Here is a 27962-nt window from a genome sequence, read left to right on the forward strand (position 1 = left end):
AAGTGTAAGTATTATACTTAACCCAGTTATTACATATAGATAAAAAGTTTCATACTGCTTACTGTCTAGCTTGGTCCTTACTGGAATAGGTTACATTTACGACTGCAGTTTCCGAGTCAGTGTTCACTAGAAGAAAAGAGAAAAATGAAGAGAAAAAAAGTTAGTTTTCTTTCTACTTCCTTTCTTTTACAAATTTGAAAGCAATTGAGAAGACATGTACCTTGCTCACAGCTTTCCACCACTCCATACTGGACTAGTAAACTATCCAGCACCTATCAGGAGGGGGAGAGAAAAATAAACTTTCAGTTTCCCAAGTTATTAGCAAGGGCAGAAATATGTTTTAAAATCACAAAGTAACTGTGATGAAAAAGAGCCCAAAAAATTTACTGGGGTTTTGGACTACAGAAGCAATGGAAGGGTATCATAGAGTGTACATGGTGGGCTTCTCTGCTACCTAACCCGAGAAGCCTGACTTGAAGCTCATTTCCTATGGCTAACCAAGAAATAAAGCAGCTCAGCAAAGTATTCAAAGTCACAGCCGCCTGGTTCCTGAGGCGGGAGGAGAAAGAAGTATATATCTCTCACACACACACCGACACATCATCAGACTTCCTCCTTGTATACCAAATCAGGAGACAGGGGCCTAAGCTAAGTTTTATCTTCAAGACCTTCCTTTTCAAAGAGCTTCCTTTTACAGCTATGTAACGGGTGTATCAGAACAGACGACTCTCAAGGCAGGCTAACAAAAATGAAGAGCGAGCGCAGTTGATGTTCTACCTGGAGTCTTGAATTAAAGACTAACCTAAATGATATATCAATATATACTTGAGCAGTAAAGAGTATAAAAAGAAGTGAACATTTCTAAAACTACACTGGGTTGGAAAATGTACAATAGGAAGCTGTCTATGTTTTCACCATCTTTCCTGTAGCTGTATTATTACACGATGCGTGTTATTCTAATGAGAGCCTGTTAAAACAGTAACTAAATTTTATTATAGTGTAAACTGCAGGTATATGTTTCATCAGTATAAACCAAATTCAACTGTCCTTAGTTTCCAAGAACTGTCACAAGTTTCTGGGAAAGTAAAACAAAATAAGTTTCCATTAATTTATAGTAAACCACTTACTCATCAATTTAATTGCAAAATTTGAAGGACAATCCCTTGAGAATGTTTCTTGGCCCTCAGAACACAGAAAACCGCTAAGAAACACATTAAATAAATTTTATGGTAATTTCCTACTAAACTGGAAGCAATTTCTTCTAAAGGAACGTTTACCTTATGTGGTATCTTTCAGGCTTTTGTTTCATCTACTGATTCCAGTTTAAAATCTACAGCAAGGTTTGCCTGGCGATGAGCTTTTTATTTTTTTTTTTTTTCAGTTTTAAATAAGGTTAATACCTATTTGTGAATGGAATAGTTACATATTTTCATAGTGAAGTTTTGACATAGTCATTTCCTTTGAGTGGTACTAGTAGAAGCACACTCATCTTTGCCTCTAATTATAGCTACTGTTAAATCATAAAGCTTGATTTTTTATTTTTAACTCAGAGCACTTAACTGACTACATAAAATTTCATGTGCCTGCCTTGGCCACTGGGATGTGTGCTCCACGTGAACAGGAGGTTTTTGTTCACTGTCACATCCAGCACCTAGATATACAGGCACAAAGAGACATTCAAATACTCCATGAGTGAAGTGAATACTTCTCAGGAGGAAATCCCAGTACAGCTTATCAGGAGTGGTACTCCTCATCACAGTGCTCACCTGTTTTAGAGGGGAATTTGCCATGCACATAATGTTGATCATAGACATATTTTATAAAGGCCAAAAAATAGGAAGGCTCTCACAATGCTATCCAAAGAGATAATACGCAACATATAATGCCTTAAAATTTAAAAAAAAAAAAGCAACCTACTTATATTTTTAAAACAAAAATTTTTCAATACCAAAAAGTGTTTTATATGTAAGTTAACAGAATTCTAACAAGATATTTTAATTCATTCCATCTTAAGTAATTAAAGCAGCAGGAAGGGTATATCTACCATTTAAAATTTAGCACCTAAATGAAAGCCACTCTAATAGTAGAGCTTTATAGCAACTTGGATCTCTTCAGGGACAGGGGTGCAGAGGCGGTGGAGATGGTGCTGGTGGAGGTGGGGGGCAGGCAGTAGGGGGTGACTGACAATTTAATATGTTAATTTAAATAAACTTCATTCTTAATTCTTCCCAAAAGCAATTTGTTCAGTAATTAAGTACATTAGTCTCCACATAGTTTACCTTACACCACCTTAACTTTTACTATTATAGAGAAAACACTACAAAAGTTACATACCCATGATTTATAAACATGTTGACTAAACCTGCAATAATAAAGCTAATGAAACTAATGTTGTCCAAAAGGCCCTCTGGCAAATCTAATATAAAATAGATATAATTTATATACACACACACAAATATTCATATGTAAATATATACTACATATATACATACACACATATACAAAGTAAATTTTTAACTTAAAAAAATCAAGAAAATGCACATCAAAATTTTCACTGCTTATATTGTATAAAGTTTAATATGTTTAAAACAAAATTGCTTGCAGAGTTCAATGTTCTATTCCTAAGTAATAATAAATGCTACTGGTTGTCAACTATCCCGTGTGTAAAATCTCTAGAAAAGTAATTAGAAACTATAATCCTATACACTAAAAATGGTGAATTTTATTGTACGTAAATTATACTTTGATAAACCTGACTCTAAAACCAAAAAAACTATAATCCTTAAAAGAAATAGGTCCAGCATCAATTTTGGTACCTAGTTGAGAACAAGTGAATGACACACCTAGGGGGTTTTACCTAGACACCATAGATGGATTTCAATGGGTCTTTGATTTCTTAACTCAAAGTTTTATACGAGTTTTGGAGGTAATCACAACTGAGAGATGGGGGAAGCATTGTCAACAGCCCAAACAGATTCCTAAATCCCAAAAGATTTCCAACCCCCAAATGATCGGGCAATGCTATGGTAACCAGTTTTCCTTCAATCTATTAGGTAGGCGTTTGTCTGAATGTGCTACGTCAAGCAGGACTACCAAATTGTATCATGCCACTCCAACCCACTGAAGTCTCAAAGAGTAAATACAATTGACTCTTGATAAGTTCTGATGTTTTGACTCATCCTGCATTAACCAGGAAGATAAGACAAATGTTCCTGTTATCTGTCACATAAACCATCCACCCCTAGGTCCTTGTCTCCTCTCAGTTCCTAGAACATCTTGTATTTTCTACCTCTCCCATCTATCTCAAGCACAAATGTTTCTTTTAAACAGCATTGTTTAAAGGTAAAAAACCCAAAAAACAAAACTTTCACTGCACATTTCCAACACTTCCACAAATCTGTTAACAAACCAAAATTCTCATTCCTAAATGAATTTATTTTACTCAAGCTGGAAAGGAAACACTTCTCTATGCTTAGATAAGTTTAAGCCCCAACTGGAGGGGAAAGAACGTGTCAAAGCAAATTAAAGCCTCAGAGGAAACGGCTTGGTGGAATTCCCCCTTTTTATAGAGTTAGGACTTAAAAATCTCAAACGTTCAGCATTTTTTAAAAAAATCTTCCCCCAAATGCAGAAACAGCAAAGAATCTCATAATAAATGAAAAGATTATCACTGTCCTTAACATAGCAGCAAGGAATTAAGATCATTCATAATAGCCTAAAGTGGAAAAAAATCTCAATTCCATCAACCGATGAATGGATAGACAAAATGTGGTGCAGCCATACAATGGAATATTATATGGCCATAAAAAGGAATCAAGTACTGATACATGCTACAACATGGATGAACCTTGAAAACACCATGCCAAGTGAAAGAAGCAGTCACGAAAGACCACATATTACATGATTCCATTCGTATGAAATGTTCAGAATAGGGAACTCTTTAGAGACAAAGTAAATTAGCGGTTGCACAGGGCTCGTAAGAGTGAGAGAGTGGAGATGAAAATGTCCTAAAATTGACTGTGGTGATGGTTGCACATATCTGTGTGGGAGATCAAGATTTGGCCACCCTGAAATATATCTCTTTACCTTGATTGTTTCCTCTGACGGACATTTGACCTCCCCCACTAACTGCCTAAAGAATTTGACATAGTAACTCCTTCCTGGAACAGATCTTCTATCTGATGGCTGTAATATAATGTAAAATAGATGTTACAATAGAAAAAGCACCAACAAGCCCATCTTATTGGAAGTTCTGTCTCTCTGGCCACATTCTCTGGATGGCCCTTCGAGGAGTTGCCAGACAAACATTTACATTTATAAGGGAAATCTCCATTTGTAAAGGTATCTCCCTCTCTGTACTGGGAAGAGGGGGGATGACCTCATTTCTAGAAACTTATCAATGCGGAAAGTGAGGCCTTAAATCTGCATAATAACCTTATTCCTGTTTACTGTGCTTTAGTGGTAATCTCCTGTAACTGACTCCCCCCACCCCCAACATTCTCCTTTGTCCTCACTGAAGATGGTATTTAAGACGAGAATTTCTGCTATTGTGTTGAGAAACACAGTGTCCCTGGTTTCTCCCATGTATACATGTTATTGAACTTGGTATTCTTTTCTCCTGCTAACTTGTCTTGTTAATTATTTGGCCAGCCATAAGAACCTTAAGGGAAAGGGCAGAGGGGGATTATCCCTCTTCCCCCACATCTGTTAACATACTAAAAACCATTGAATTGTACATTTTAAATGGATGAATTGTACAGTAGGTGAATAAATAATAAAGCTGTTAAAAATAATTAAGATCAATATTACCAGATAATGACCTAGTTTTTTTAAACCTTGAAGTATTATTGAAGTACAATAAACTGCACAAAATTTGATCCGTTTTGCCGTTACGTACACAGCCACGAAACCATCACCATAATCAAGATAAGTTTCTTCATGCCACTCTTCAATCTAGTAGCCCAGTTTATTCATACACAGAACAGTGAAATAAAGATAGTTGAAAAACTATCTTTGTACCTCACACATGATCAGATTTCCTCTGCCACAGCAGCCCCACTGCTACCCACCGCAATACTAGCTGTATTTCAGCTGATCCCCTATGGGCATGGAGTAATTCATTATACTTTATTCATTCAAGTATTCGTTATTCATTTTACGAATTCAAAGAATTCATTATTCTTTATACCCACTGCTCAGGTCCCATCACCTCTGAACTATCTGAATCAAGGGTCTGATTGGCATTCTCGCCTCCAGCCCACCACCCATGACCCTTCTCCTGCTAGAAATTACTGCTCTTCAATGGCTTCAAATGCTGATAGAAATTGTCCTACCTTCAACCTGGGGTAGGAGGTCATCAATAACCCGGTACTGCCTACCTCTTCCATCATCTTCAATATACTTCCCCCAGACCTAAGTTCCAGTGACATCCTCAAGACTGGGTAAAGCACCGGTTTCCACAGCACCTGAGTTTACCTAATCCTGGAAATGAAGGCAATGTCATGTTATAATCTCTTCACTGATCTCCATTCTCCCACTAGGCTAGTGATTATTAACCATACTGATGTGATTGTTGTCAGGTGTGTCACAAATATTCTATTCCTAATAGTTATACTGGCTTCCACGCTTAAGATAATTTATTATAGAATCAGAGATTCCAGGTCCTCCTTATTTGCCTTATGTGTTTCAGAAGATGACGGGCGAGTGTTGGACATTACAGTCTGTGCGCCAATCTATATTTTCAAAGTGCCTCTAGAAATGGGCCCCCGCTTCAGCGTGGCTCCTCACACAGAGCTGCCTTAGCCTCTAAACTGCATAAGGGAAGGGACCATGTCTTAGTTACCTGTGAATTCAATGCTTAGTTCAGTGAGGAACAACAACAAGAAAAAAAGTAAAGGGTCAAAAAGAAGCCACAAGATAGTTTTTGTCCTAAGAGCAAAGGTAACTAATTCCAGGTTCCTTTAAAAGTCCATAGTGAAATAAGCAAACAGGTATTTTTCATGAACTCATATAAAAAAGATGAAGAGGTAGAAAGCTGTAAGCATTATAAAGACCACAGCGAAATTAAAGTAAAAATCAAAGCAGGGTATTTAACGCTCTCTTGCTCCAAAACACACCTTGCCAAAATACACACACACACACACACACACACACACATGAATAACCTTCCAAATACCAAAACCAGACCTAGACTTTGGAGAGGGGTTACCAGAAAGAAGTCATTTTGACTACTCTTCATTTCAGCAAAAGCAGGAGAAAAGCCTCCAACAGAATCAACTTTGTAGAGCCAGGCATGTGGAGATGAAGGGCACTTCCTTCAAATATAGCTCAACACAATTTATAGAAACTGGAACAACTTGTTGCCAGATACGGATAAAATCATCCCTGGGACTTGGGTCTTTTACATCTATGTATGAGAAGACTAGCTATATTAATAAGCAAATAAAGAACAACTCTATATCTTAGGTCCCAATAAGCATTTCTAATAAATAGTGGTACAAAATAATTTAAAGAAATATCCGCCTTAATGTAGATTTCTCTGAAATGTTACTTACCGTCATAACTATTTGGATAATATTCAAACCATTCCCTCTCACCAAACTCTGAAAATGACTTTCAACTTGAGAAGGCCAACATACACAGACCAGATCATTGACAACCTCACAAGCCACGTTGTACATCATCTTTATCATTGACAAAACCCAGAGGGAATCTCAGCCTCCAGCATACCACATAGACGGTCCAGTGTTAGAGATGCATAGGGTAAAGCCATACAACTCTTTAGCCACACTCAACTTTCACAAGTTAGATCCTCCAACATGAGGAGATAATAATTTAGGATTCCATAAAATCATGTGACCAGAGCAACCAAGAGAAAATAGTCCAAGTTACCACCCACTCACACAGACCTCCAAGTCCCAGAGGAAGACAAGCACCAGGAGCTCCAGCCAGGAGGGACCTTATTCAGGCACCACTTGAGATCTGACAACTATTCCCAAGCCCAACGTTGTGTCCATTTCTCTTCTGTTACTGCCTTTTACGGTAAATGGCAACATCAACCACCGTTATGTATGCCAGAAACCTTGCATTTAACCTCGATAATTTCACCTTCATCCTCCTGAAGCTCATCAATAAAAGTCCACCTACAAATTGCTACCTCCAACATATTGCTCTGGGCCTACCAGCTGCTCTCTTCAGCCACCACTCTAGACCAAGCTTCCATCATCTCTCTCTGGACTGCAGAACACAATCCTAAGTTGTCTCTCCATATTCATTTTTGCTTCCAATTGTTTGTTCTCATAACAGCTAGACTTGCATTGTCCAGTGTGTTAGCCACTGGCTACGTGTGGCTGTTGGGCACCTGAAATGTGGCTAATCCACATCTGAGATGTGCTTAAGTGTAAAATAAACACCAGATTTTGAAGACAGTACAAAAAATATAAAATCTCAATTTTTAAAATATTGATTACATGTTAAAATTGCAATGTTTTCAATTTTTAGGTTAAGTAAAATTAATATTCACTTTTTTTTAAAATATGCTCTTGACACTTGAAGAACCTGTAACTGGTGAGGCTTTTTTTTTTTTTTTTGAGGAAGATGGACCCTGCGCTAAGATCTGTTGCCAATCTTCCTCTTTTTTTTTCCCTCCCCAAAGCCCCAGGACATAGTTGTCTATCATCGCTGTAGAGTTGTAGCTCTTCTATGTGGGGTGCCACCTCAGCATGGCCTGATGAGCGGTGAGCAGGTCCGCACCCAGGATCCAAACCGGCGAACTCCGTGCCCCCGAAGCAGAACGCGCGGACCAAACCGCCACCCCACCAGGCCGGACCCTTTTTTTCCCCTACTTTTTTAACGTGGCTACTAGAAAACTTTAAATTGCATAAGTGGCCTGCATTATCTTTCTACTGGACAGTGCTAAGCTAGACTGATTTTTACAAGCTGAGCTAATCAACTCACACCCTACTATGAACTCTAAGAGTTTCCCTTTGTATTTGGGATAGGATCCAAAATCTCTAACAAGTGCCCTGAAGGCCCTGTGTGACCGGTGTGATCATCTAATGCCCCTCCCTCCTCTCCAACGACACTGCCCTTCTTTCAGGAATGAATTATGGGTGATAACATTTGGGTGCTTTCTAGTAGCAGCACTGTCCCAAATGTTTTATCTATTTTAACTCATTTAATCCACACAATCCCAGGAGATAAAATCCCATTTTATAGATGGGTAAATCATGGCTTGAAGAAGTTAACAGTATTTGAACTTGGATAGATAGTTAAGTGATGGAGGAATTATTTAAACCCAGCTGTCAGATTCCAGGGCCCACACTCTTAACCATTTGGTCAACTAAGTTGCCTCATTTCCTCATACAATTAAAATAAAATACAATGATACAGACTGAAACCAGTTCAATCCTTACTTTGCTGGAAGATCAAAACCATCCTTTGGTAGGCAAAGAATTTTATCACTCCCAGGGTCAATAAGCTCCCCTAGCCCATGTTCCGAGTGTTAAATACTGTATTTCTATCTACTGCAATCAGATGAAGGTATTAACCAGCGTTAACTTGTTCTATATTTTACAAACAGAAATATTTGTAAAACCACTCCAAATAATATAAAGTCAGGGTCCCTTTTGACCACCTGCTTCCAAACCACTTACTTCCCCTAAACCCTAAAAGAAACCACTATCAGTTTGGTAGGTCTCTCTAGACGTTTTTAGAAGTATGTGTGTCACACGAAAAGATGCTGAACATCATTAGTCATTAAGGAAATGCAAATCAAAACCACAATGAGATATCGCTTCACACCCACTAGAATGGCTCTGTTTTTTTTTGTTTTTTTTTTTTTTAAAAAGGAAAATAACAAGTCTTGGCAAGGATATGGAAAAACTAGAACTCTCATACAATGCTGGGAGGAATGTAAAATAGTGCAGCCTCTATGGAAAACATGGCAGTTCCTCAAAAAAATTAAAAATAGAGTTACCATACAATCCAACAATTCCATTTCTGGGCAGATACCCAGAAGAATTGAAAGCAGCGACTTGAGATATTTGTACACATATGTTCACTGCAGCATCATTCACAATTGCCAAAAGGTAGAAGCAAACCAAATGGATAAACAAGATGTGGTATGTACATACAATGGAATATTATTCAGCTGTAAGAAAGAATGAAGTACTGATACGTGCTATAGTGTGGATGAACCTCAAAACATTACACTAAGTGAAATAAACCAGACATAAAAGGTCACATACTGTATGATTCCATTTATCAGAATAGGCAAATCCATAGAGACAGAAAGTAGATTAGTGGTTGCTGGAGGCTGGAGGGAGGGGGGATGGGGAGTGACTGCTAATAGGTAGGGGGATTCTTTTGGGGGTGACGAAAATGTTCTGGAATTAGTAGTGATAGTTGTACAACCTTGTCAATATGCTAAAACCTACTGAATTACACATTTTAAAACAGTTAATTGTATAATTGTGAATTTTAGCTCAAGTTTTTTAAAAAGTGTTTGTATGCTTATATATTCACACATACACCCATGGAAGAGGAATACTTTGTTGAGTTTTTAATTTTCATAAAACTAATATGTTAATTACTGTTCTAAACATTTTACATATGCTTTCTTATTTACTCCTTGCAATGTGGCTATTATCCCCATTTTGCTGATGAATAAACTGAGGTAGATTTTAAATAACTTAAGTATGACATTACTCATCTTGCTTCCCCCCCCCCAGTCTGTCATCTTGGTGGACAATCCACGTTGGTAAATACACACCTAGCTCATTCTTTTTCACTGCCACGTGGAATTCCACAGTACCAGCTATTAACCTGCTATCTTTTCTTCAGTCCCTTCAGTCACAGCATCCCCCAAACCTTGAACACTAAGCCTTCTGTGGCCTACCCCCAACACGCCACAGAGTCTGGGGAGAGCCCAGCAGAGAGCAGTGACTGCCTGGTCCTCCTTCCAGGCCTCAGCCCCTAAAACAAAAAATGAAAGACTAGGGAATCCTAGAAGCAAATATCAGTTTCAATAACTCACTAAATTACTCTGTTAGCAGAAAGGCAGAGATTAGCACTCCAAACAGCTACAAACTACTAGAGGAAAGGGGAAAGAGAACAGTTCAAAAGCCTAATTATGATTCCAACATAATTCTGGGAAAAAGCATTGATTAAAAAGTGACATATCGGGGCTGGCCCAGTGGTGCAGTGGATAAGTGCGCGCGCTCCGCTTTGCGGCCTGGGGTTTGCAGGTTCAGATCCCGGGCGCGTACCAACGCACCGCTTGTCAAGCCATGCTGTGGCGATGTTCCATATAAAATAGAGGAAGACAGGCATGGATGTTAGCCCAGGGTCAATCTTCCTCAGCAAAAAAAACAGGAGGATTGGCAACAGATGTTAGCTCAGAGCTAATCTTCCTCAGCAAAAAAAAAAAAAAAAAGACATATAAACGAGGTAAAAAATACCCAAGATTAAGTGGCCCCCAGAAGTGGCAGCAGACCATCCCAGATGCTGGCATTTTACCCATTGCCCCTATTTAAAGTTTATTTAAAAATAAAAAATAGAGGGCCAGCCCCGTGGCTTAGCAGTTAAGTGGGCGCACTCCGATGCTGGCGGCCCGGGTTCAGATCCCAGGCGCGCACCGACGCACCGCTTCTCTGGCCATGCCGAGGCCACGTCCCACATACAGCAACTAGAAGGATGTGCAACTATGACATACAACTATCTACTGGGGCTTTGGGGGAAAAATAAATAAATAAAATTATATTAAAAAAATGAAAAATAGAAACAGCTAGAGAAGAAGGAAGAAGTTGGTTCCAAAGTCAATATTGATAAGAATATTTACCATAAAAATCAGTCCTTTGGATGTGCATTAATTATTCTACTGGGCTCTATGGGACATTGTAATAAAATACCTGGAACTGATGAACGGATAAAGAATATGTGGTATAGTCATACAATACAATATTATCGGCCATAAAAGGAATGAAGTACCTACTACAATATGGACGCACCTTGAAAACATTAGGCTAAGTGAAAGAGTCCACGTATTGTATAATTCCATTTATATGAAATGTCCAGAATAAGCAAATCCATAGAGACAGAAAGTAGATTAGTAGTTGCCTGGGCTAGGAAGAGGCTGGAAGGGAGGAAGGGCAGTGACTGTTAATGGATAAGGGGTTACTTTTTGGGATAACGAAAATGTTTCAGAATTAGATAGTGGTGATGGTTCCTAACCTTGTGAATATACTAAAAAGCACTTTTTATACTAAAAAAAAATTGTATACTTTAAAAGGGTGAGTTTTATGGTATGTGAATTATAGCTCATTTTAAAAAAAGAAAAAATGTTTAAGACATAACAGAATATAGACTTATACACACAACATGACTCAACCATGTTGAAAAACGCCTATCATACTAGATTGAAGTATGAGTCATATAACAATATTGCCATTGGGAGAAAGACTTTTTCTCCTACTTCATCACTTTCCAAATTTTCTACAACATGTAATTTTACAATGAAGAAATAAATTAGAACAACATCGAACTGGATTATATTAGTTTTTAAATTGTTTTCAAAAAATGTAATGCTGAGAAAACAGTGTTCTCCTCTCCATTCTTAAGGCTCTCACCAGCGAAACACCTGAACCAAGGGCAGAGTCAAATGCATCAAATATTTGGGGACCGGGCAGAGGAAGGAAAGATGCTTATGACACCAACGCATTGTAGCAGACCTGAACACTGCTAAGACAGGTCAGAGTGCTAGAGGAGAGTGGACTGAGTACAAAAGTCAATGGAATCCCTCCCTCCATTGCTATTTGTTTCTTATGACAGACATGTATTTCCTAAGAAGTCTAGTTGCTTTTGAACAGTGGGGTGGACAAATCATCATGATATTGCCAAGCTGGCAACAAAAGTAGCCCATACAAATGTCCTTGTAATTGCCCCATTCTGAAATTTATTGGTCAAGTGGGGCAGAAGGGTCTACAAGGCAAACCAGAGATTCCCCACAACCACCACTGCTCTCAGTCTCTGGAAGTGTGTCTACAAGATCAAGGCATTTCTAGGAGCCCAGCCATATATTTGCTATACTTAAAAACTGCTTATTAAGCCCGTGAGTACTACTTTTGGCCCAAAATTCTATTGCACAAGCTTTTCACCCAGATCCTACCCCTCAGATTGTAACACGATCATACTTCATGCTGTTTAGAAAAGATTTGAGTACTAATTTGGTAGCACCTATTACTGATGCATTGGGACAGGAAGTGGGCATGCTCAAGTAATCTTAAAGGTTTTAATAAGTAACAAATGTCCATGAATAGTCAAAGAAAAGTTACAGTTAGAGGAAGACAATTTAATTAACTGCAAACTTTTTAGGAAATCAAGTCTATAAAACAGCAAGGTCACCTCTTTGAGGTTCTATTTACTCATCAACCAAGTTCATCTGGGGTTTTTTAAGTTGCGCCCCTTCCCCCCACCCCAAATCTCAATTTTCTAATCTCCAAACTACTCTTCCCCATGCTGCTTCCATCTCCAACTGCTAGGATTCCCAGAGTCCTGTCTACAAGTCTCCACTCCCAGCACATACTTGGTTTGGAAACTATGCTCTTGTGGCTTCTATTTGGTCACTTCAGAACATACATCCACAGACTTGTAATCCACATGGCAGCAACTCCATGTCTTTGTTATTGCTCACAACTGAATCAAAGTCTTATTTGAGAAGCCAAGCTGCGGTCAGCTCTCCACATCCTAGCAGCAGAGGGGGCTGGAAATCTGAGCGCCAATTTCTAAAATAGCTCGGAAGACTCATAACCTGGTAATTTCCTCAAATATAGAAAGGCTATTTCAAAATTAATGTTCAGCCATGAATACAACAAAAATCCACTGCACTATGTGAATTTTGACTTTAAAACCCTTGAGGTTCCCTATGGCTCTTAGGGGAAAAAATCCATGCAATTTAACATGGTTCAAGACTATTATGAAGTATTGTTCTCCAACTTCATCTTTCACCCACCCCTGACTAATTTCTTAAGTAACCACCTTTAAAATAGAACACACTTTAGGTCTTATTACCTTCTAGAATGCAATCCTTGATCACCCCCAGTCTTGGTTAATCCCCTGTACCTTAAAAATTTATTTATTTATTTATTTACTATTTATTTTTTGTGTAAGGAAGATCAGCCCTGAGGTAACATCCATGCAATCCTCCCGTTTTGCTGAGGAAGACTGGCCCTGGGCTAACATCTGTGCCTATCTTCCTCCACTTTATATGGGACGCTGCCACAGCATGCAAGCAGCGCGTCAGTAGGCGCCCAGGATCCGAACCTGGGCCACCAGCAGCAGAGCGCGCGCACCTAACCGCCACACCACGGGGCCGGCCCCTGAAAATTTATTTAATTTTTGATTTTTGTCCTTTAAAAATTCACGTCCACTAGTACCTGTGAATTTGGCTCTAATCCAATGACTGGTATCCTTATAAGAGGAGGGAAATCTGGACACAGAGACAAACACGGAGAACGCAATGTGACTACCTAGGCAGAGATTGAAGTGACACATCTATAAGCCAAAGCATATCCAAGATCCCTGGCAACCACCGGAAGCTAGGAGAGCTTGCTAGCACCTTGATTTCAGACTACTAGCCTCCAGAACTGTGCGACAATGAATTTCTGTTGTTTTAATCCTCCCAGTTTATGGGAATTTGTTATGGCAGCCCTATGAAAATAATACATCCTCCATCCTCCCTTGTAAGCACCTTGTACTTAACCCAGGGGCTTGAGTTTACTGTACTTTAACAGGCAGTTCACTTGTCTGTGTCAGAATTAGACTCTTTACCTCACTGCTGTATCTAGAATAGGCCTTAGCACACAATTACAGACTTTGGAAATCCAACATAGCAACAGAGAACCCATCGCATTGGCAGCTCTATGTACACACACAGTAATTAACCACCCAACACTCTTTTGATTATTCAGATACATTAGCCCATTTAATCATCCAGACAACCTTCAAAGGTAGATATTAAACCTGTTTTCAAGATGCAAAAATTGAGCATCTAAGAGAAAAGGCCACGTGCCCAGAGACTAAGGACATGGGGAGACAGGATTCAGACGCCCCATCACTAAAGCCAGGGCTCATTATGCTAACCCATGCATTTCTCAAAAGGTCACCATCTTAAATGTAAAATGATTTCTTCAACAGCTCTTCATACCAACATGAAGGACAGAAAGTCAATAAATGTTGTATCTGGTTGACAGGTACAGGAGGATTCACTATATACTTTCTACTTGTATATGCTTATACATAAGCAAAGAACACATAAAAATAAAAGTTCTTTGTGCTCATTAAAGTGATGGCTGATTTTTGAAATCTACTTCAAAAATCAAAGTTACAAATTAATATCAGTATTCTTCAACAATTTTAATAATCCTTGGGCAAAAGTGTCACCTTTGCATCATTCATTAAAATTTCACTATGTAATGGGTACTACATAGGTCATTATCTCTGAACACAATACAAACAGGTTCACAGAAAAGCTACTCTTCTACATTTCAGAGAAGAGTGCAGACTTTCTGAGTAAAATGAAATGTGATCTCACCACACACCTCACAAAAATTTAATTAATTTTTTCAAAGATTAAGTTTCCCAGGATTTCAACTATGCCATAATAAAAATGTTCTCATTTTTTATATTGTATAGACAAAAACAAAATTTAAGCAATTTTTCTAAAATTAAAAAAAATGCAAGGGGCCGGCCCGGTGGTGCAAGCAGTTAAGTGCACGCGCTCTGCTGCAGCGGCCTGGGGTTCGCTAGTTTGGATCCTGGGTGCACACCAACGCACTGCTTGGCAAGCCATGCTGTGGCGGCGTCCCATATAAAGTGGAGGAAGATGGGCACGGATGTTAGCCCAGGGCCAGTCTTCCTCAGCAAAAAAAAAAAAAAAGGAGGATTGGCAGATGTTAGCATAGGGCTGATCTCCTCACCAAAAAAAAAAAAAAAAAAATATTCAAGCACTGTATCTGTCAGAATTTTAATCATGCCCAAAAGTTCAACTAAATACAAATTCACTTAAATCACAACCAGTGCATTATCTGCCACCCCAACAATTATCCTCCCACTGCTTTAATACAGTTGTTATATTATATCCTCTACAGTAAAATGAAAATGGCCCCACTCATTAGTGACAGCTCAGACAACTATAAAGATCAAAATTCTAGAACCCCGTAATGAACTAATTTTCCTTAAGCAAAGCCATATGTGGAAACAACATAAGTACATTGATCATTTTGATAAACAAGTCTTTAATACTAGTTATTCATGTACATACAATGAATACTGATAGAAGTATAGAGCAAAAATTTGGACGGGTGAGGGGGCCAGCCCAGCGGCATAGAGGTTAAGTTTGCATGCTCCACTTTGGTGGCCCAGGTTTCACAGGTTTGGATCCCACACACAGACCCATGCACCACTTATTGAGCCATGCTGTGGCAGGCATCCCACGTAAAAAAGAGGAAGATGGGCACAGATGTTAGCTCAGAGCTAACCTTCCTCTCACACACACACAAAAAAATTAGGACAGGTGAGCTGATGGATTTACATGTTTACATGCAGGCTAACATGCAAATCATATATCTGACAAGGGATTTGTATCTAGAATATATAAAGAACTCTTACAACTCAATAATAAAGACAAATAACCAAATTGAAAAATGGGCAGAGAATCTGAAGAGATTTCTCCAAAGATATATAAATTGCCAATAAGCATAGGAAAAGATGCTTGACATCCATCATTAGTCATCAGGGAAATGCAAACCAAAACCACAATGAGATATCACTTTACACCCACTAGGATGGCTACAATCAAAAAGTCAATAAGTGTTGACAAAGGATATGAAAAAACTCGAACTCTCATATACTACCGGTAAAAATACAAAATAGTACAGTCACTCTGGAAAACATTTTGGCAGTTCCTAAAAACCTTAAACAGAGTCATCATAGGACTCAGCAATTCCAGCACTAGTTATATATCCAAGAGAAATGAAAACACATGTTCACGCACAAAAAAAAACTATACATGAATGTTCATAGCAGTATTATTCACAATAGCCAAAAAGTAGAAACCCAAATGTCCAGGTGAATGGATAGACAAAATGTGGTATATCCATACAATGGAGTATTATTCAGCAATAAAAAGGAATGAAGTATCAATACATGCTACAACATGGAGGAGCACTGAAAACATTTTGCTAAGTGAGAGAAGCCAGACACAAAGACTACAATGATTGTATTTTTATGAAAAGTCCAGATTAGGCAAATCTAGAGAGACAGAAAGATTAGCAGTTTGCTTAGGACTAAGGGGGTTGAGGCAGACACAGAACTGATATCTAAAGAGTACAGGATTTCTTTTTGAGGTGATGGAAATATTCTAAAATTAATTGTGGTGATAGTTGCACATCATGAATGCATATCTGTGAATATACTACAAACCACTGAAATGTACACTTTAAATAGATGAAATGTATGATATGTGGATTATATCTCAATAAAGTCACTAAAAAAAGGAGGCCCTGGGGGGGCTGGCCCGGTGGCGCAAGCAGTTAAGTCCCCCCCGGTGGCGCAAGCAGTTAAGTGCAAGCGCCCCACTGCAGCAGCCCGGGGTTCGCCGGTTCGGATCCCGGGTGTGCACTGACGCACCACCTGGCAAGCCATGCTGTGGCAGCGTCCCATATACAGTGGAGGAAGATGGGCATGGATATTAGCCCAGGGCCAGTCTTCCTCGGCAAAAAGAGGAGGATTGGCAGATGTTAGCTCAGGGCAGATCTTCCTCACAAAAAAAAAAAAAAAAAAAAAAAAATGGAGGCCCTATTTTATAAGAACAAAAAACTGGAAACAACCTATTCAACCAAAAAAAGATAAATAAATTAGTCTTTTCCAATTATAAAGCCATTAAAAAAGAAGGGCCTTGAATAGATTTCTACAACACACCTAGTAGGTACTAAAAACTAGCTTGTATAACAGCACTGACTGTATCATCTCATTTATGTAAATAACCACACGTGTATAGGCAAAAAATAAAGCATGTTCAGCAAGTGCTCACTAAATTTCCTAATAAGTGGAAATTATCATTTTGACTTGTTTGGCTTTTTAAAAAGCAGCATGTATTTTCTTTATAAAAGTGAGAACAGGGTCTGGTCTTGTGGTCTGGTGGTTAAGTTCGGCACGCTCTGCTTCGGTGGCCTGGGTTGGGTTCCTGGGTGCAGACTTACACTACTCATCAGCCATGCTGTGGCAGCAACCCACACAAAAAATAGAAGAAGATTGGCACAGATGTCAGCTCAGGGCAAATCTGCCTCAAGCAAAAAGAGGAAGATTGGCAACGGATGTCAGCTCAAGACAAATCTTCCTTAGCAAAAAAACAACAACAACAAAAAACAAGAACAACTTTAGTTCACGTTCATGTTGGTGTCATTTATATGCTAGCTTCTTTACTTTCTTACTATCAAAGACTTAGGAGCCAACTTGAAAGAGCTCCCACTGGCTAAAGATGGGACAATTTCACTATCAGTAAAGCTAACCAAAATGGACTGAAACACCAAGTGTTAATATTATAAAGTCAAGTATTTAAAGAAAAGTATCAGTTACCACTGGAAAACTGAGAACTGGTAAATAAATAGAATTATTTATCTTGCCTTTCTTGTAGGAACTGAATCTCACAATAACCAAATAGTATAGCCAGGGCAGTTTCTCTTTATAAAAGTGTTTCAATTAATAAATGAAAGAACAATAACAGAATTGGAAAATCACCCCTTTGACTCCTTTCCTGAAATAACAGATTTCTCAAAATCTGTGGCTGCTAAATTACAAAAAGAGAAAGCCAGATATGAGCTTCTGACAGAAGTCTGTACCACCACCTATGAATTATTCTTATTTAAAGAGAAAGAGGGGCAGAGGGGAGAGAGGGAGGGAGAGAGCAAGAGAACCTGAATATGACTAAGTCTTTTGTGGTTTTCAACCTCGGCAGCACAGCAGAGTCATCTGGGGGCTTAAAATACTGATGCCTGGGCCCTAACTCTGGGGGTCTGAGTTAATTACTCTGGAATATAGCCTAGACATTAGAATTTTTTATGAAACTCCCCAACCTGCAGCCAAGGTTAAGATCACTGCTCTAGATCTAACCACCAATTCAGAAGAATATAGAGGACTGAGAAACAAAACTACACCGCAAGGATGAACTCAGCGAATCTCCACGTGACAGGACAAAAAAGTCCAGTTTCTTCAACAAATGGCAAGGAAAAAAAGGAGTGGGAATCCAAAGATTAAGAGGCTTAAGAGAAATCAACCAACTGCAAAGTATGGACCTTATTTGGATCCTGATGCAAACAAATTATTTTAAAAATATGCAAGGCAACTACAATATCTGAATAGACTTCACATTTTATAATAAGAATTTTTGTGTGCCCTGATATTGGTTATGTTTTTAAACGTTCTTGTCTTTTAGAAATACATGCTGAAATAATTATCAATAAAATTAATATACTAACATTTATTCAAAACTATCTGATGAGGTGGGAGGAATGAGAGGAAATGAGATTGGCCATAAACTGATAATTGTTGAAGTCAGGCGATAGGTTCATGGGGTGATTCATTATACTATTCTCTTTACATTTGCACATGCTTGAAACTACCCATTTTAGAAAGCTTTAAAAATTTGAAACATTTTTGAAGATAAAGATCTACTGATATTAATGGCTGAAGAATCAGCATATATTATAGTTCATACAAATCAATAAGAAAATGAGAATTACCTCCAATATTTCCTAAAAGACACTTTCATCAAGAAAATGAAGACAAGCCACAGACTGGAAGCAATTATTTGCAAAGCATATGTCTGATAAAAATCTTGTATCAGAATATATATCAGAAATCTCAAAACTCAATGATAAATGAATTTTTAAATGTTCAAAAGTTTTAAACATGACACTTCACCAAAAAGATATACGGATAGCAAATATACACATTAAAAAAAAAGAGTTCAACAGTGTTAGTAATTAGAGAAATGCAAATTGAAACCACAATGAGATTATCACTTCACACCCTAGAACGGCTCAAATAAAAAGACAATAATAAATATTGGAAATGGGGTGGAGAAATCGGCACCCTCATTCATTGCTAGTGGGACTGTATAATAGTCTAGGCACTTTGGAACAGTTGGGCAGTTCCTCAAAATATTAAATTTAGGATTACCATATGACTCAGCCATTCCACCAGGAATTGCTCTACTAGTCTGTATGAAGGGAATTGAGAGCACACGCAAAAACTTGTATATGAATGTTCATAGCAGCCTTATTCACAATATTTAAAAAGTGGAAACCACCCGAATGTTCATCAACTGATGAATGGATAAACAAAATGTGGTATGGCTACACAATGGAAATGTGGTATGGCTACACAATGGAATATTATTTAGCAATAAAAAGGAATTAAGTATCAGTAATATTTAGCTTAACATAGATGCAGATAGTTACACATAGATATATTTATAGACCTGTATATACACAGGTTAGTATATACAACTGTATTTCCCTGCTCTGTCAGCTCAGAGAACCACAAAGACACTCAAGCAGCAAAGGTCATACCTAGCACCCAGATCTCGTTTGTAATACCACTCTCCAATAAAAGGAGCCAAGGATCCTTAGAGAAATGGCTAATTTTAAGAGTAGAGCAAGAATTATACTAGATGCTTGTGGGGAATATCTCGTAGTACCAAAAAGTAAAGAAGTACTCAAAAAAAAAAAAAAAATACACACACACAATGGTGAGGGTACCACAGGGACACAGGAGCTAATTGAAAGCTCCCAACAGCCAAAGCTAGAACAATATGAACAAAATAAATTAATATTGGATTATAACCCTATGTATAAAATAAAAATCCATGAGTCCAAAGGATTGAAAAAATGGAGGAGAGTAGACAAATATCCATGGAGGAGAATTCAAAATAATTTATGTAGATGCTCCACCCTCAAGGAGGTACAGCATAACTCCCCACTCCCTGAGTGTGGACTGTACCCAGTGACTTCCTTCCAATGAGTACAGGATGGAAAGGGGGTTGGGAGGGTGAATCGCTTTACAGTGAAGCAATCTAACACACTATTTCATCCAGGTGATCAAGGTTAACATCAACAGCGATAAGTCATGTTGCTAGTATGATATGATATAATAGGAATGGCATTTTATCTCTGTGGCCTTCCTCCCCAGAACCCATAAATCCTGTCTAATCGTGAGAAAAACTTCAGACAAGTCCCAGCTAAGAGACATTCTACAAAATATCTGATCAATACTCCTCAAAACTGTCAAGGTCATCAAAAATGAGGAGAGCCCAAGAAACTACAATAGCCAAGAGGAGCCTAAGGAGACACGACAACTAAATGTAATGTGGTATCCTGGATGGGATCCAGGAACAAAGGACATTAGGTAAGAACTAAGGAAACCTGAATAAAGTATGGACTTTAGTTTATGATAAACTAGGACCCAACAATGTTGGTTCATTAACTGTGATAAATGTACCATACTAATGTAAGATGTTAATAACAGGGTGGACCAGCTGTGGGGTGTATGGAAACTCTGTACTATCTTTGTAATTTTTTTATAATTCTACAACTATTCTAAAATAAAAAGTTTATTTAAAAAAAAAAAAAAGGAAGAAAGCACTCATACATACTGCAACACGGAAGAACCTTGAAAATTTTATACTAAATGAAAGAAGCCAGTCACAAAGGCCGCATTTTGTATGATTCCATTTAAATGAAATGTCCAGAATAGGCAAATCCATAGAGACAAGTAGATTAGTGGTTGCCAGGGGCTGGTGAGAGGGGAAAAACGGGAAGTGAGTGTTAATGGGTACAGGGTTGCTTTTTGGAGTGATGAAAATATTCTAAAATTACATAGTGTGATGTTCCACAATTCGGTGAATATACTAAAAACCAGTGAATTGCACACTTTAGGACTGGACTTCGCATACCCTGTTGGTGGGAACATAAATGGTACAACTACTTTGGAAAATAATATGGCAGTTTCTCAAAACAAACATATACCTACCTTGTGACCCAGTTATTCCACCTCTAGAATTCCCCCAAGAAAAATCAAAGTGTTGGAAGGAAAACTTTTTCCTCTCCCAACAGGTACAGTGATTGGGGGCCTGTGAATTTAACTGACAACAGACAGATTAATAGGAGAAAAAAACAAAGTTTATTCATATACGAATATGGGAGCACACAAAAGAAGCGGCTCTCTAATAGCTAAAGATGGGGATTCATATCCCTAACTTGATGGGGGAGAGGAGAGAAAAGAGTTCATAGAAAGAACAAATGGGAGATAAAGTTTGTGATGCTTGTGTATAAAGGAGCAAGCAGTCTTCTCCATCTTTTCTTTAGGTCTTTAACAAGTTTCAGTTTTTAAAACTCCCCTGGAGAGGTTATTTATGGCAGCCTCACTCCCAGAAATTTTTGCCTTTAGTCAGATAAGGGAAACTCTGAATAGGCTTCTTCCTGCATCTATTGACTCTCAAGTGTCTTTAGCTTAAAATAATCTTCAGTTATAAACTATTAAGACAACAATAAAAAAAAATAATAATCTTCAAACCAACTCCAGAGGTCCAAGTGGGCCCCCACAAAAGCATACACCCATACAGAGATCTGTACATAAATACATCATCTTTATTTGTAGTATTTAAAAACTAGAAACAATCCAAATGTCCATCAACAGATAAACACACAAATTGTGCTATATCTACATAATGGAATACTACTCAGCTATAAAAAGGAATGAGCTATTGATGTACATAACATGGGTAGATCTTAAAGTAATTATGCTGACTAAAAGAAGCCTGACCAAAAGAGTACACATTTTATATGATTCATTATATAAAACTCTAGAAAATACAAACTAATTTATAGTGAAAGAAAGGAGAGTTGCTTGAGGAGAGGGGTGGGAGGGACTACAAAAGGGCACAGGAAAACTTTGGGCAGTGCGATATTGTGACTTATAATAATATATATTTGGTCTTTGTCCACAGTTCCTGGCTCATGGCTCCCAAAACCCTTGGAATTTCAATTTCCTAACTTATGAGAGCCATAAAGGCACCATTTGTTATGTTAACAAGATGACCTTTGAACTCACCTAAGGATGGGGGCAGGTCGCCAAGAGAGCCAACCATGTGATTAGAGGGTTGGAACTTCCAGTCCCACTCACAGACCTCTGGGGTAGGGAGAGGGGCTGGAGGTTGGGCTGCAGGTTGAGTTAATCACCAATGGCCAATGATTTAATCAATCCTGCCCATGTAATGAGGCCTCACAAAAACCCAAAAGGACTGGGTTTGGTGAGCTTCTGGGTTGGTAAACCCATGGAGGCGCTGGGAGAGTGGCACGCCCAGAGAGGGCATGGAAACTCCGTGCCCCCTCCCTCATATCTTGCCCTACACATCTCTCCCATCTGGATATTCATCTGTATCCTTTATCATATCCTTTAACAAACTGGTAAACTTGAGTGTTTTCCTGAGTTCTGTGAGCCACTCTAGCAAATTAATCGAACCAAGGAGGGGGTTGTAGGAACCTCTTATAGCCAGTTGGTCAGAAGTACAGATAACAACCTGGACTTGAGACTGGCAGCTGAAACCCAAGGAGGGGTTCATTGAAACCCCAATCTATAGCCATTCGGTCAGAAACATAGATAATAAACTGGGCTTGTGACTGGCATCTGAAGTGGGGGGTGGGGGGGCCAATCTTATAAGACTCAACCCTTAACTTGTGGGATCTGATGCTACCTCCAGGTAGACAGTGTCAGAATTGAGCTGAATTCTCAGACACCCTGCTGGTGTCTGGAGAATTACTGGGTGCTGTGTGCAAACCCTACACACAAAGACATTGGAATTGCTACCAGAACCAAAAGAAGCAGTATGGTTATGTTCATTTTTTTTATTGTGGTGATGGTTTCACAAGTATATACTTATGTCAAAACTTATCAAATTGTACACTTTAAAAATGCGTAGTTTATGTCAATCATACCTCAATGAAGTTGTTAGAAAAGATCTACTAATAAGGCTTAAGTTGTTATAAATCAATAAGAAAATGAGAATTACTTCCAATGTTTGACATGAGAAAAGGCTCTAAAGTTTAAGAAGGAAAAACAAAAGCAGGAAATTAAATTACATGCAATAGGATCAGTACTGTTTTAAAAAAATTCTAAGTCTACACAGATGGAAAAAAAGAAACAAAGAAATTGGATGATAAATCCTTAATCTTGACACATTATAACTACTGTTTGCCCAATAAGTATGAAAAGTATTACCAGACATACACAGTTAGAAGAAAGGGGCCATGAACAGCCAAAGACAAATGGTCAATATGCATTTTAAAAGTTTCCCTACTGGTCAAAGTTAGGTAAATATGTCAAATGAAATAAGGATGCTAGTTTTTAAAGATAAAATTGGCTAAGATTTTAAATTATTTTAACATGAATTATGCTGGGAGAATACGGGCAGTCTCATTTATTAGTGAGGGCAGTATAAAGAAGCACAAAATTTCCCCAAAGTTTTGTATAACAGCAAATGGCCTAAAAATTCACACTCTGATCTGCTAATTCAGTTTATGTATATTTCTGCATAGGAATATGAAAGGTGGTATACCGAAATTTTTTTGTACGTTACTTTCCAAAATTTTATCCAATGAATCTATATTACTTATAATGGGAGGAGGGGCATTTAAGTCATCCCTTTAACCAGGGCTTCTGAAAAAAAGCAGTTCAAATCAAAATACCAACTAAGTAAGAGTTGATCTGTCCCTTGACTGACCAGGACATGAGGATATAGATGAAGCATGAGGAATAGGAGAAGGAGCCAGAGGCAAGCAAAGAGTACCATGAGATTGGAGTAAATGACTACACCTCTATTGGGAGTAGCTAGCTGGAAGATTCAGGTAGCAGGTAACCCCTCCAGGACATCCCATTCTTGCACATGAATGAAATTCCTCAAATGCCAGCTAGAGCTAAATACAAAATCTGTAAGCAATAACCATCCTTACCCCTTTCCCTCCCTCCTCATGGCTGCGCATGCAGCACACAGATGCCAAAGCCACAGTTACAGAGCTCACAAGACACTCATTTTTGGAAAGAAGCTTAAAACTTCACAATTGTTTCTGTCACCTTGGGCTTGTCTTTGCCTTTTCTTAATCTCAATTTTGTGGCTACTACATAGGATATGTCAACGAGATGTGTCACCCACACATGGAGGGCAAGCCTCTCCATAACGCTTGCACTTTCCAGGGGGTGCAAGGACAGCTACGACAGCCAGGATGGGCTTTTAAAGACTCGCAGACATTCTGACCTAATCCTGGAAGCTCATGCAGATCTGCTTTTAACTTCTTCAGAACTCAGCCCCAAACAAAACACAAAACTGGGAATTGTGTTACAATGGCCTTCCTTAATTATCACCAAAGCAAGGCAGAATAACAGAGAAATGTTTCACCCAAGAGATTACAAACAAAAAATATTTTCTGCGGGTAAAAATGAAATAAAAATAACAAACCCTGACAGTTATCTGTTGACAAGCCCAATACATACTATGGTTGAATAAAGTATAACATATAGAAGGTAGAATAATAAAATTAAGATGAATAAGAACTTGAGGCAAGGAGAAACAATGTTACTGATTTTAAATGTAAATGTTCATTAACCACCACTTCTAGCCCTTACTCTTAAACGCATTTAGTTCAAGAAACAAGTACATAGCTAAGCATCTGAAAACAAAACTAAAAATTGAACAACCTAGTAAATCTCATTAACAGCCATTCTAGGATATTCATGACATGAATATAATGCACTCAGATTAAAACGCACAACACTGATGTCATCTGCTACACACTCTAACCAGGTAAGGTAGCCCCACAAATGCCAAGACAAAGTGTTTGAGCCCAGAAATGATTTTGGGAGGAAAAATTAGATGAAAAAAGGAAGAGATCGCTCTTCTCTACATTCACAGTTGCTGCTTGGTTGTAAATGGATGGCCAATACTGCCCACGGTATGGCAGATGTGCCCAAAAAGAAGGCAGAACCAGCAGTCCCCCCTCACTGACCTGTGAAGAATTCCCAGTGCCTGGCTAAGCCTCAAATGAGAAAGGCAACACTTTCAGCGAACTTGACAGAGTCCGAGATAGTACAAAGGCTCAGCTCAAGAAAAAGCTGATTCAGTAAGTGGTGCTACCACAACTGGAGGAAAAAATCTAAGGACAGGTAACTAGCTCACCCTATATACAGATCAACAAAAATACTCAGCTAGTAATGATGGTTACCTCTGGAATACAGCATATATACAGTGTATATATGAATTTTTTTTTTCATTGATTCTCTTCTACAACGAACACAAAACATTTCTAATTTAAAAAATTAAAATGGACAGCATTCATTACTATAACATGGCCAATGGTCAATTTCTTAGGAGCTCACAACGAGAATAACCCAACACCTCAATTCCTCAGGGGGCACCCTAGCAAGTCTTGGCATCTGGCTTAGAGTTAACCAACCTCAGCTTCCACGACCAAGGAGAATTTGCTGCCATCCAATTTCAACATGTCTCCTGCCCACAGGACTGGCCTTCCAGAAGAGTCCTTGCCCCACAGAAAGTCTGTGCCCATCACCTCACCCTGACAGGTCCTTCATGTTAGTGTCAGACAACACAATTCAGTCAGGCACCTCAATCTCAGAAGCCTCCCCCACACAGATCCTTTTCTCTTTTTTTTTGGTGAGGAAGATTGGCCCTGAGCTAACATCTGTTGCCAATCTTCCTCTTTTTGCTTGAGGTAGATTGGCCCTGAGCTAACATCTGTGCCAATCTTCCTCTATTTTGTATGTGGGACGCCGCCACAGCATGGCTTAAAACCAGTGGTGTATAGGTCCACACCCAGGATCCAAATCCACGAACCCTGGGCTGGCGCCACCCCCCCACAGATCTTTTAACATGTTAATCAATAATACTTAATATTCTTAATACCTAAAAGCTAGTTCAGTTGTAATCAATGACAGTCTCGTGTCCAAGGAATGTGGGCATGTAATCTTTCCTTCACTGAACAAATGTCAATAAATGTCAAGGAGAGGAAAGGCCCTACACTGCAGTAAGCACACTTCAGATCCATGTAGAACACCCCTACTCTGAGACTCAGAAACCATGCCCCCCGAGGGAAACAAGCAGTGAGGGGCCACGGGAGTAGAAAAGAAGAGGGACAGATGAGTGATCTGGAGAAGTGCATCTCAGATAAATGATGTACTCCCTAAATGTGTTCCCTTCACATATTGGGAGGACTTGTATGTGAATGAGGTACAGACGCTCTCAAGGAAGCAGAACCAAAGAGAGATTTATGGAAGTCAAAATGGATAGGCTCTTGAAAGATCATCTAGCCCAAGGAGACAAATAACGTTCTTCTTGCCTTCCAGCCACAAACAATTGGTTGTAATTATCTGGAGCACTGTGTAAGAAGGATTCTGAGGCTTAATCTAGGCTCAGTGGGAAAAGAGTCTGTGACAGAGTCCCTCCTGATATGGAAGGAAAGAGGCACAGCAACCCAAGTGCCATGGATTTCCCACCATTGATCCTTGATCAATGGATTGGATCAGGGAGAGGCCATAGAGTTACTATAAGGGGTACATAAATCCATACATGCTTTCATGAACTTTTGGTAAACTGAACAATGTATCTTACACATGTGCACACCACAATTTTTTGGAAGTATATATGGGTTGTTTGATTTTAAAAACTAATTAGAGTTGAGAGTCTCATTTTCTACATGTAGAGAAACCAATCTAGTTCACAAACCAAGGTCTTTTAGCTACAGAAAAACCTGTGTGACTGAAAAATAACAAGTTCCCAAAAGGAAGAAGCAACTTACAAAGGCAATCAACACAAGATTTTTTGAATCTCCATGAGATAAAAATAAAGCAAGGGGAAATTAAGGGTTAAAAAAATTGGTATGAAGTCAGAGGTCAAATTAAAACCCTAAAATATACAGTAAGGTAGAGGCGAACGTTAACCCGGTAATAGACAACACCAAATTGACCCCAGTCACTAGAAAGTAACTAAGGCTCTATCATGTGCTACAAAGCTGTCTCTCTAGTAGCAGAGGGAAGGAGATGAGCAAAGCTCCTCTTATTAAATAAACATTAATTAAACAGCAAGTCAGGATAAAATTGCTAGCATACAAAAACAAAGTTGTGTCTGATAAAAGGTTTGCCGTCGTTTAGTTAATCAAGAAAGAAACTTACATGATTAAGTTATGCCTTTTATGGAAAAGAAATCAATAAGATTATTTGAAATCAGAAATATTTGTTCAGTTAGGCAACTTCAAGTAGTGTTCAACGATACTAGAATATTAGAAGTGCACAGAACATGCTCAGTTGATGGGCATCAGACTTGCTGAGAAAGGAGAACAGGCAGGTAATGATGGGTGTAAACTCGGGAGGGCTTAGCATTAATCCATTCTAATGAGGTCTGCATCTTAGGGCACAGCCTGCTCAACAACACAGCCATAAGGAGCATCACTCAATGATGCTTCTGACTTCTTTGTGGCTCATTTTTTCAACACTATGGTCTGAGATTTCTCTTTAAAAAATAAAATAAAAAATTGAGCTTCCCCCAAAAGAGAAAGCTGAATTTTAAGCTAAAATACTATTAGAAAGTCTAACCAGAAACACTTGAACTGCTTAAAACATTAAAATAAGTAGCCAAAGCAAGACAAAATACCTGCAAGAAATCTTCCTAAAACACAACTTGTTCCCTGCTAGTGAAACGCCCAACGGAGCTTGTAACAAGATTTCAATTTGCTCCCACACACAAAAAAATATTCCACAAACAAAAAATACAACAAAAACAACATCATTAAAAAAAACCAAAACCTTCAGTAAATGATTTCTACTTCAATAAAACTCCATGA

The 27962-nt window shown here is 38.6% G+C and overlaps 1 protein-coding gene across 5 annotated transcripts in view; it reads right to left on the reverse strand.

Annotated features, from left to right (window-relative positions):
* IGF2BP3 (insulin like growth factor 2 mRNA binding protein 3) overlaps nucleotides 1-27962 on the reverse strand; it is a 146190-nt gene that overhangs the window by 43445 nt on the left and 74783 nt on the right. For 4 of the 5 annotated variants that reach the window (XM_058527209.1, XM_058527205.1, XM_058527214.1 and 1 more), the window contains exons 4-5: nucleotides 221-272; nucleotides 63-126 (exon numbers count right to left, since the gene is read on the reverse strand). In XM_058527209.1, coding sequence (XP_058383192.1) covers nucleotides 63-126; nucleotides 221-272 — 116 coding nt within the window. The remainder of the gene's footprint in view (nucleotides 1-62; nucleotides 127-220; nucleotides 273-27962) is intronic. The other variant, XM_058527218.1, reaches the window with a different exon arrangement.

The sequence above is a fragment of the Diceros bicornis genome, chromosome 3 (genome assembly GCF_020826845.1).
Source record: "Diceros bicornis minor isolate mBicDic1 chromosome 3, mDicBic1.mat.cur, whole genome shotgun sequence".
Lineage (NCBI taxonomy): Eukaryota > Metazoa > Chordata > Mammalia > Perissodactyla > Rhinocerotidae > Diceros > Diceros bicornis.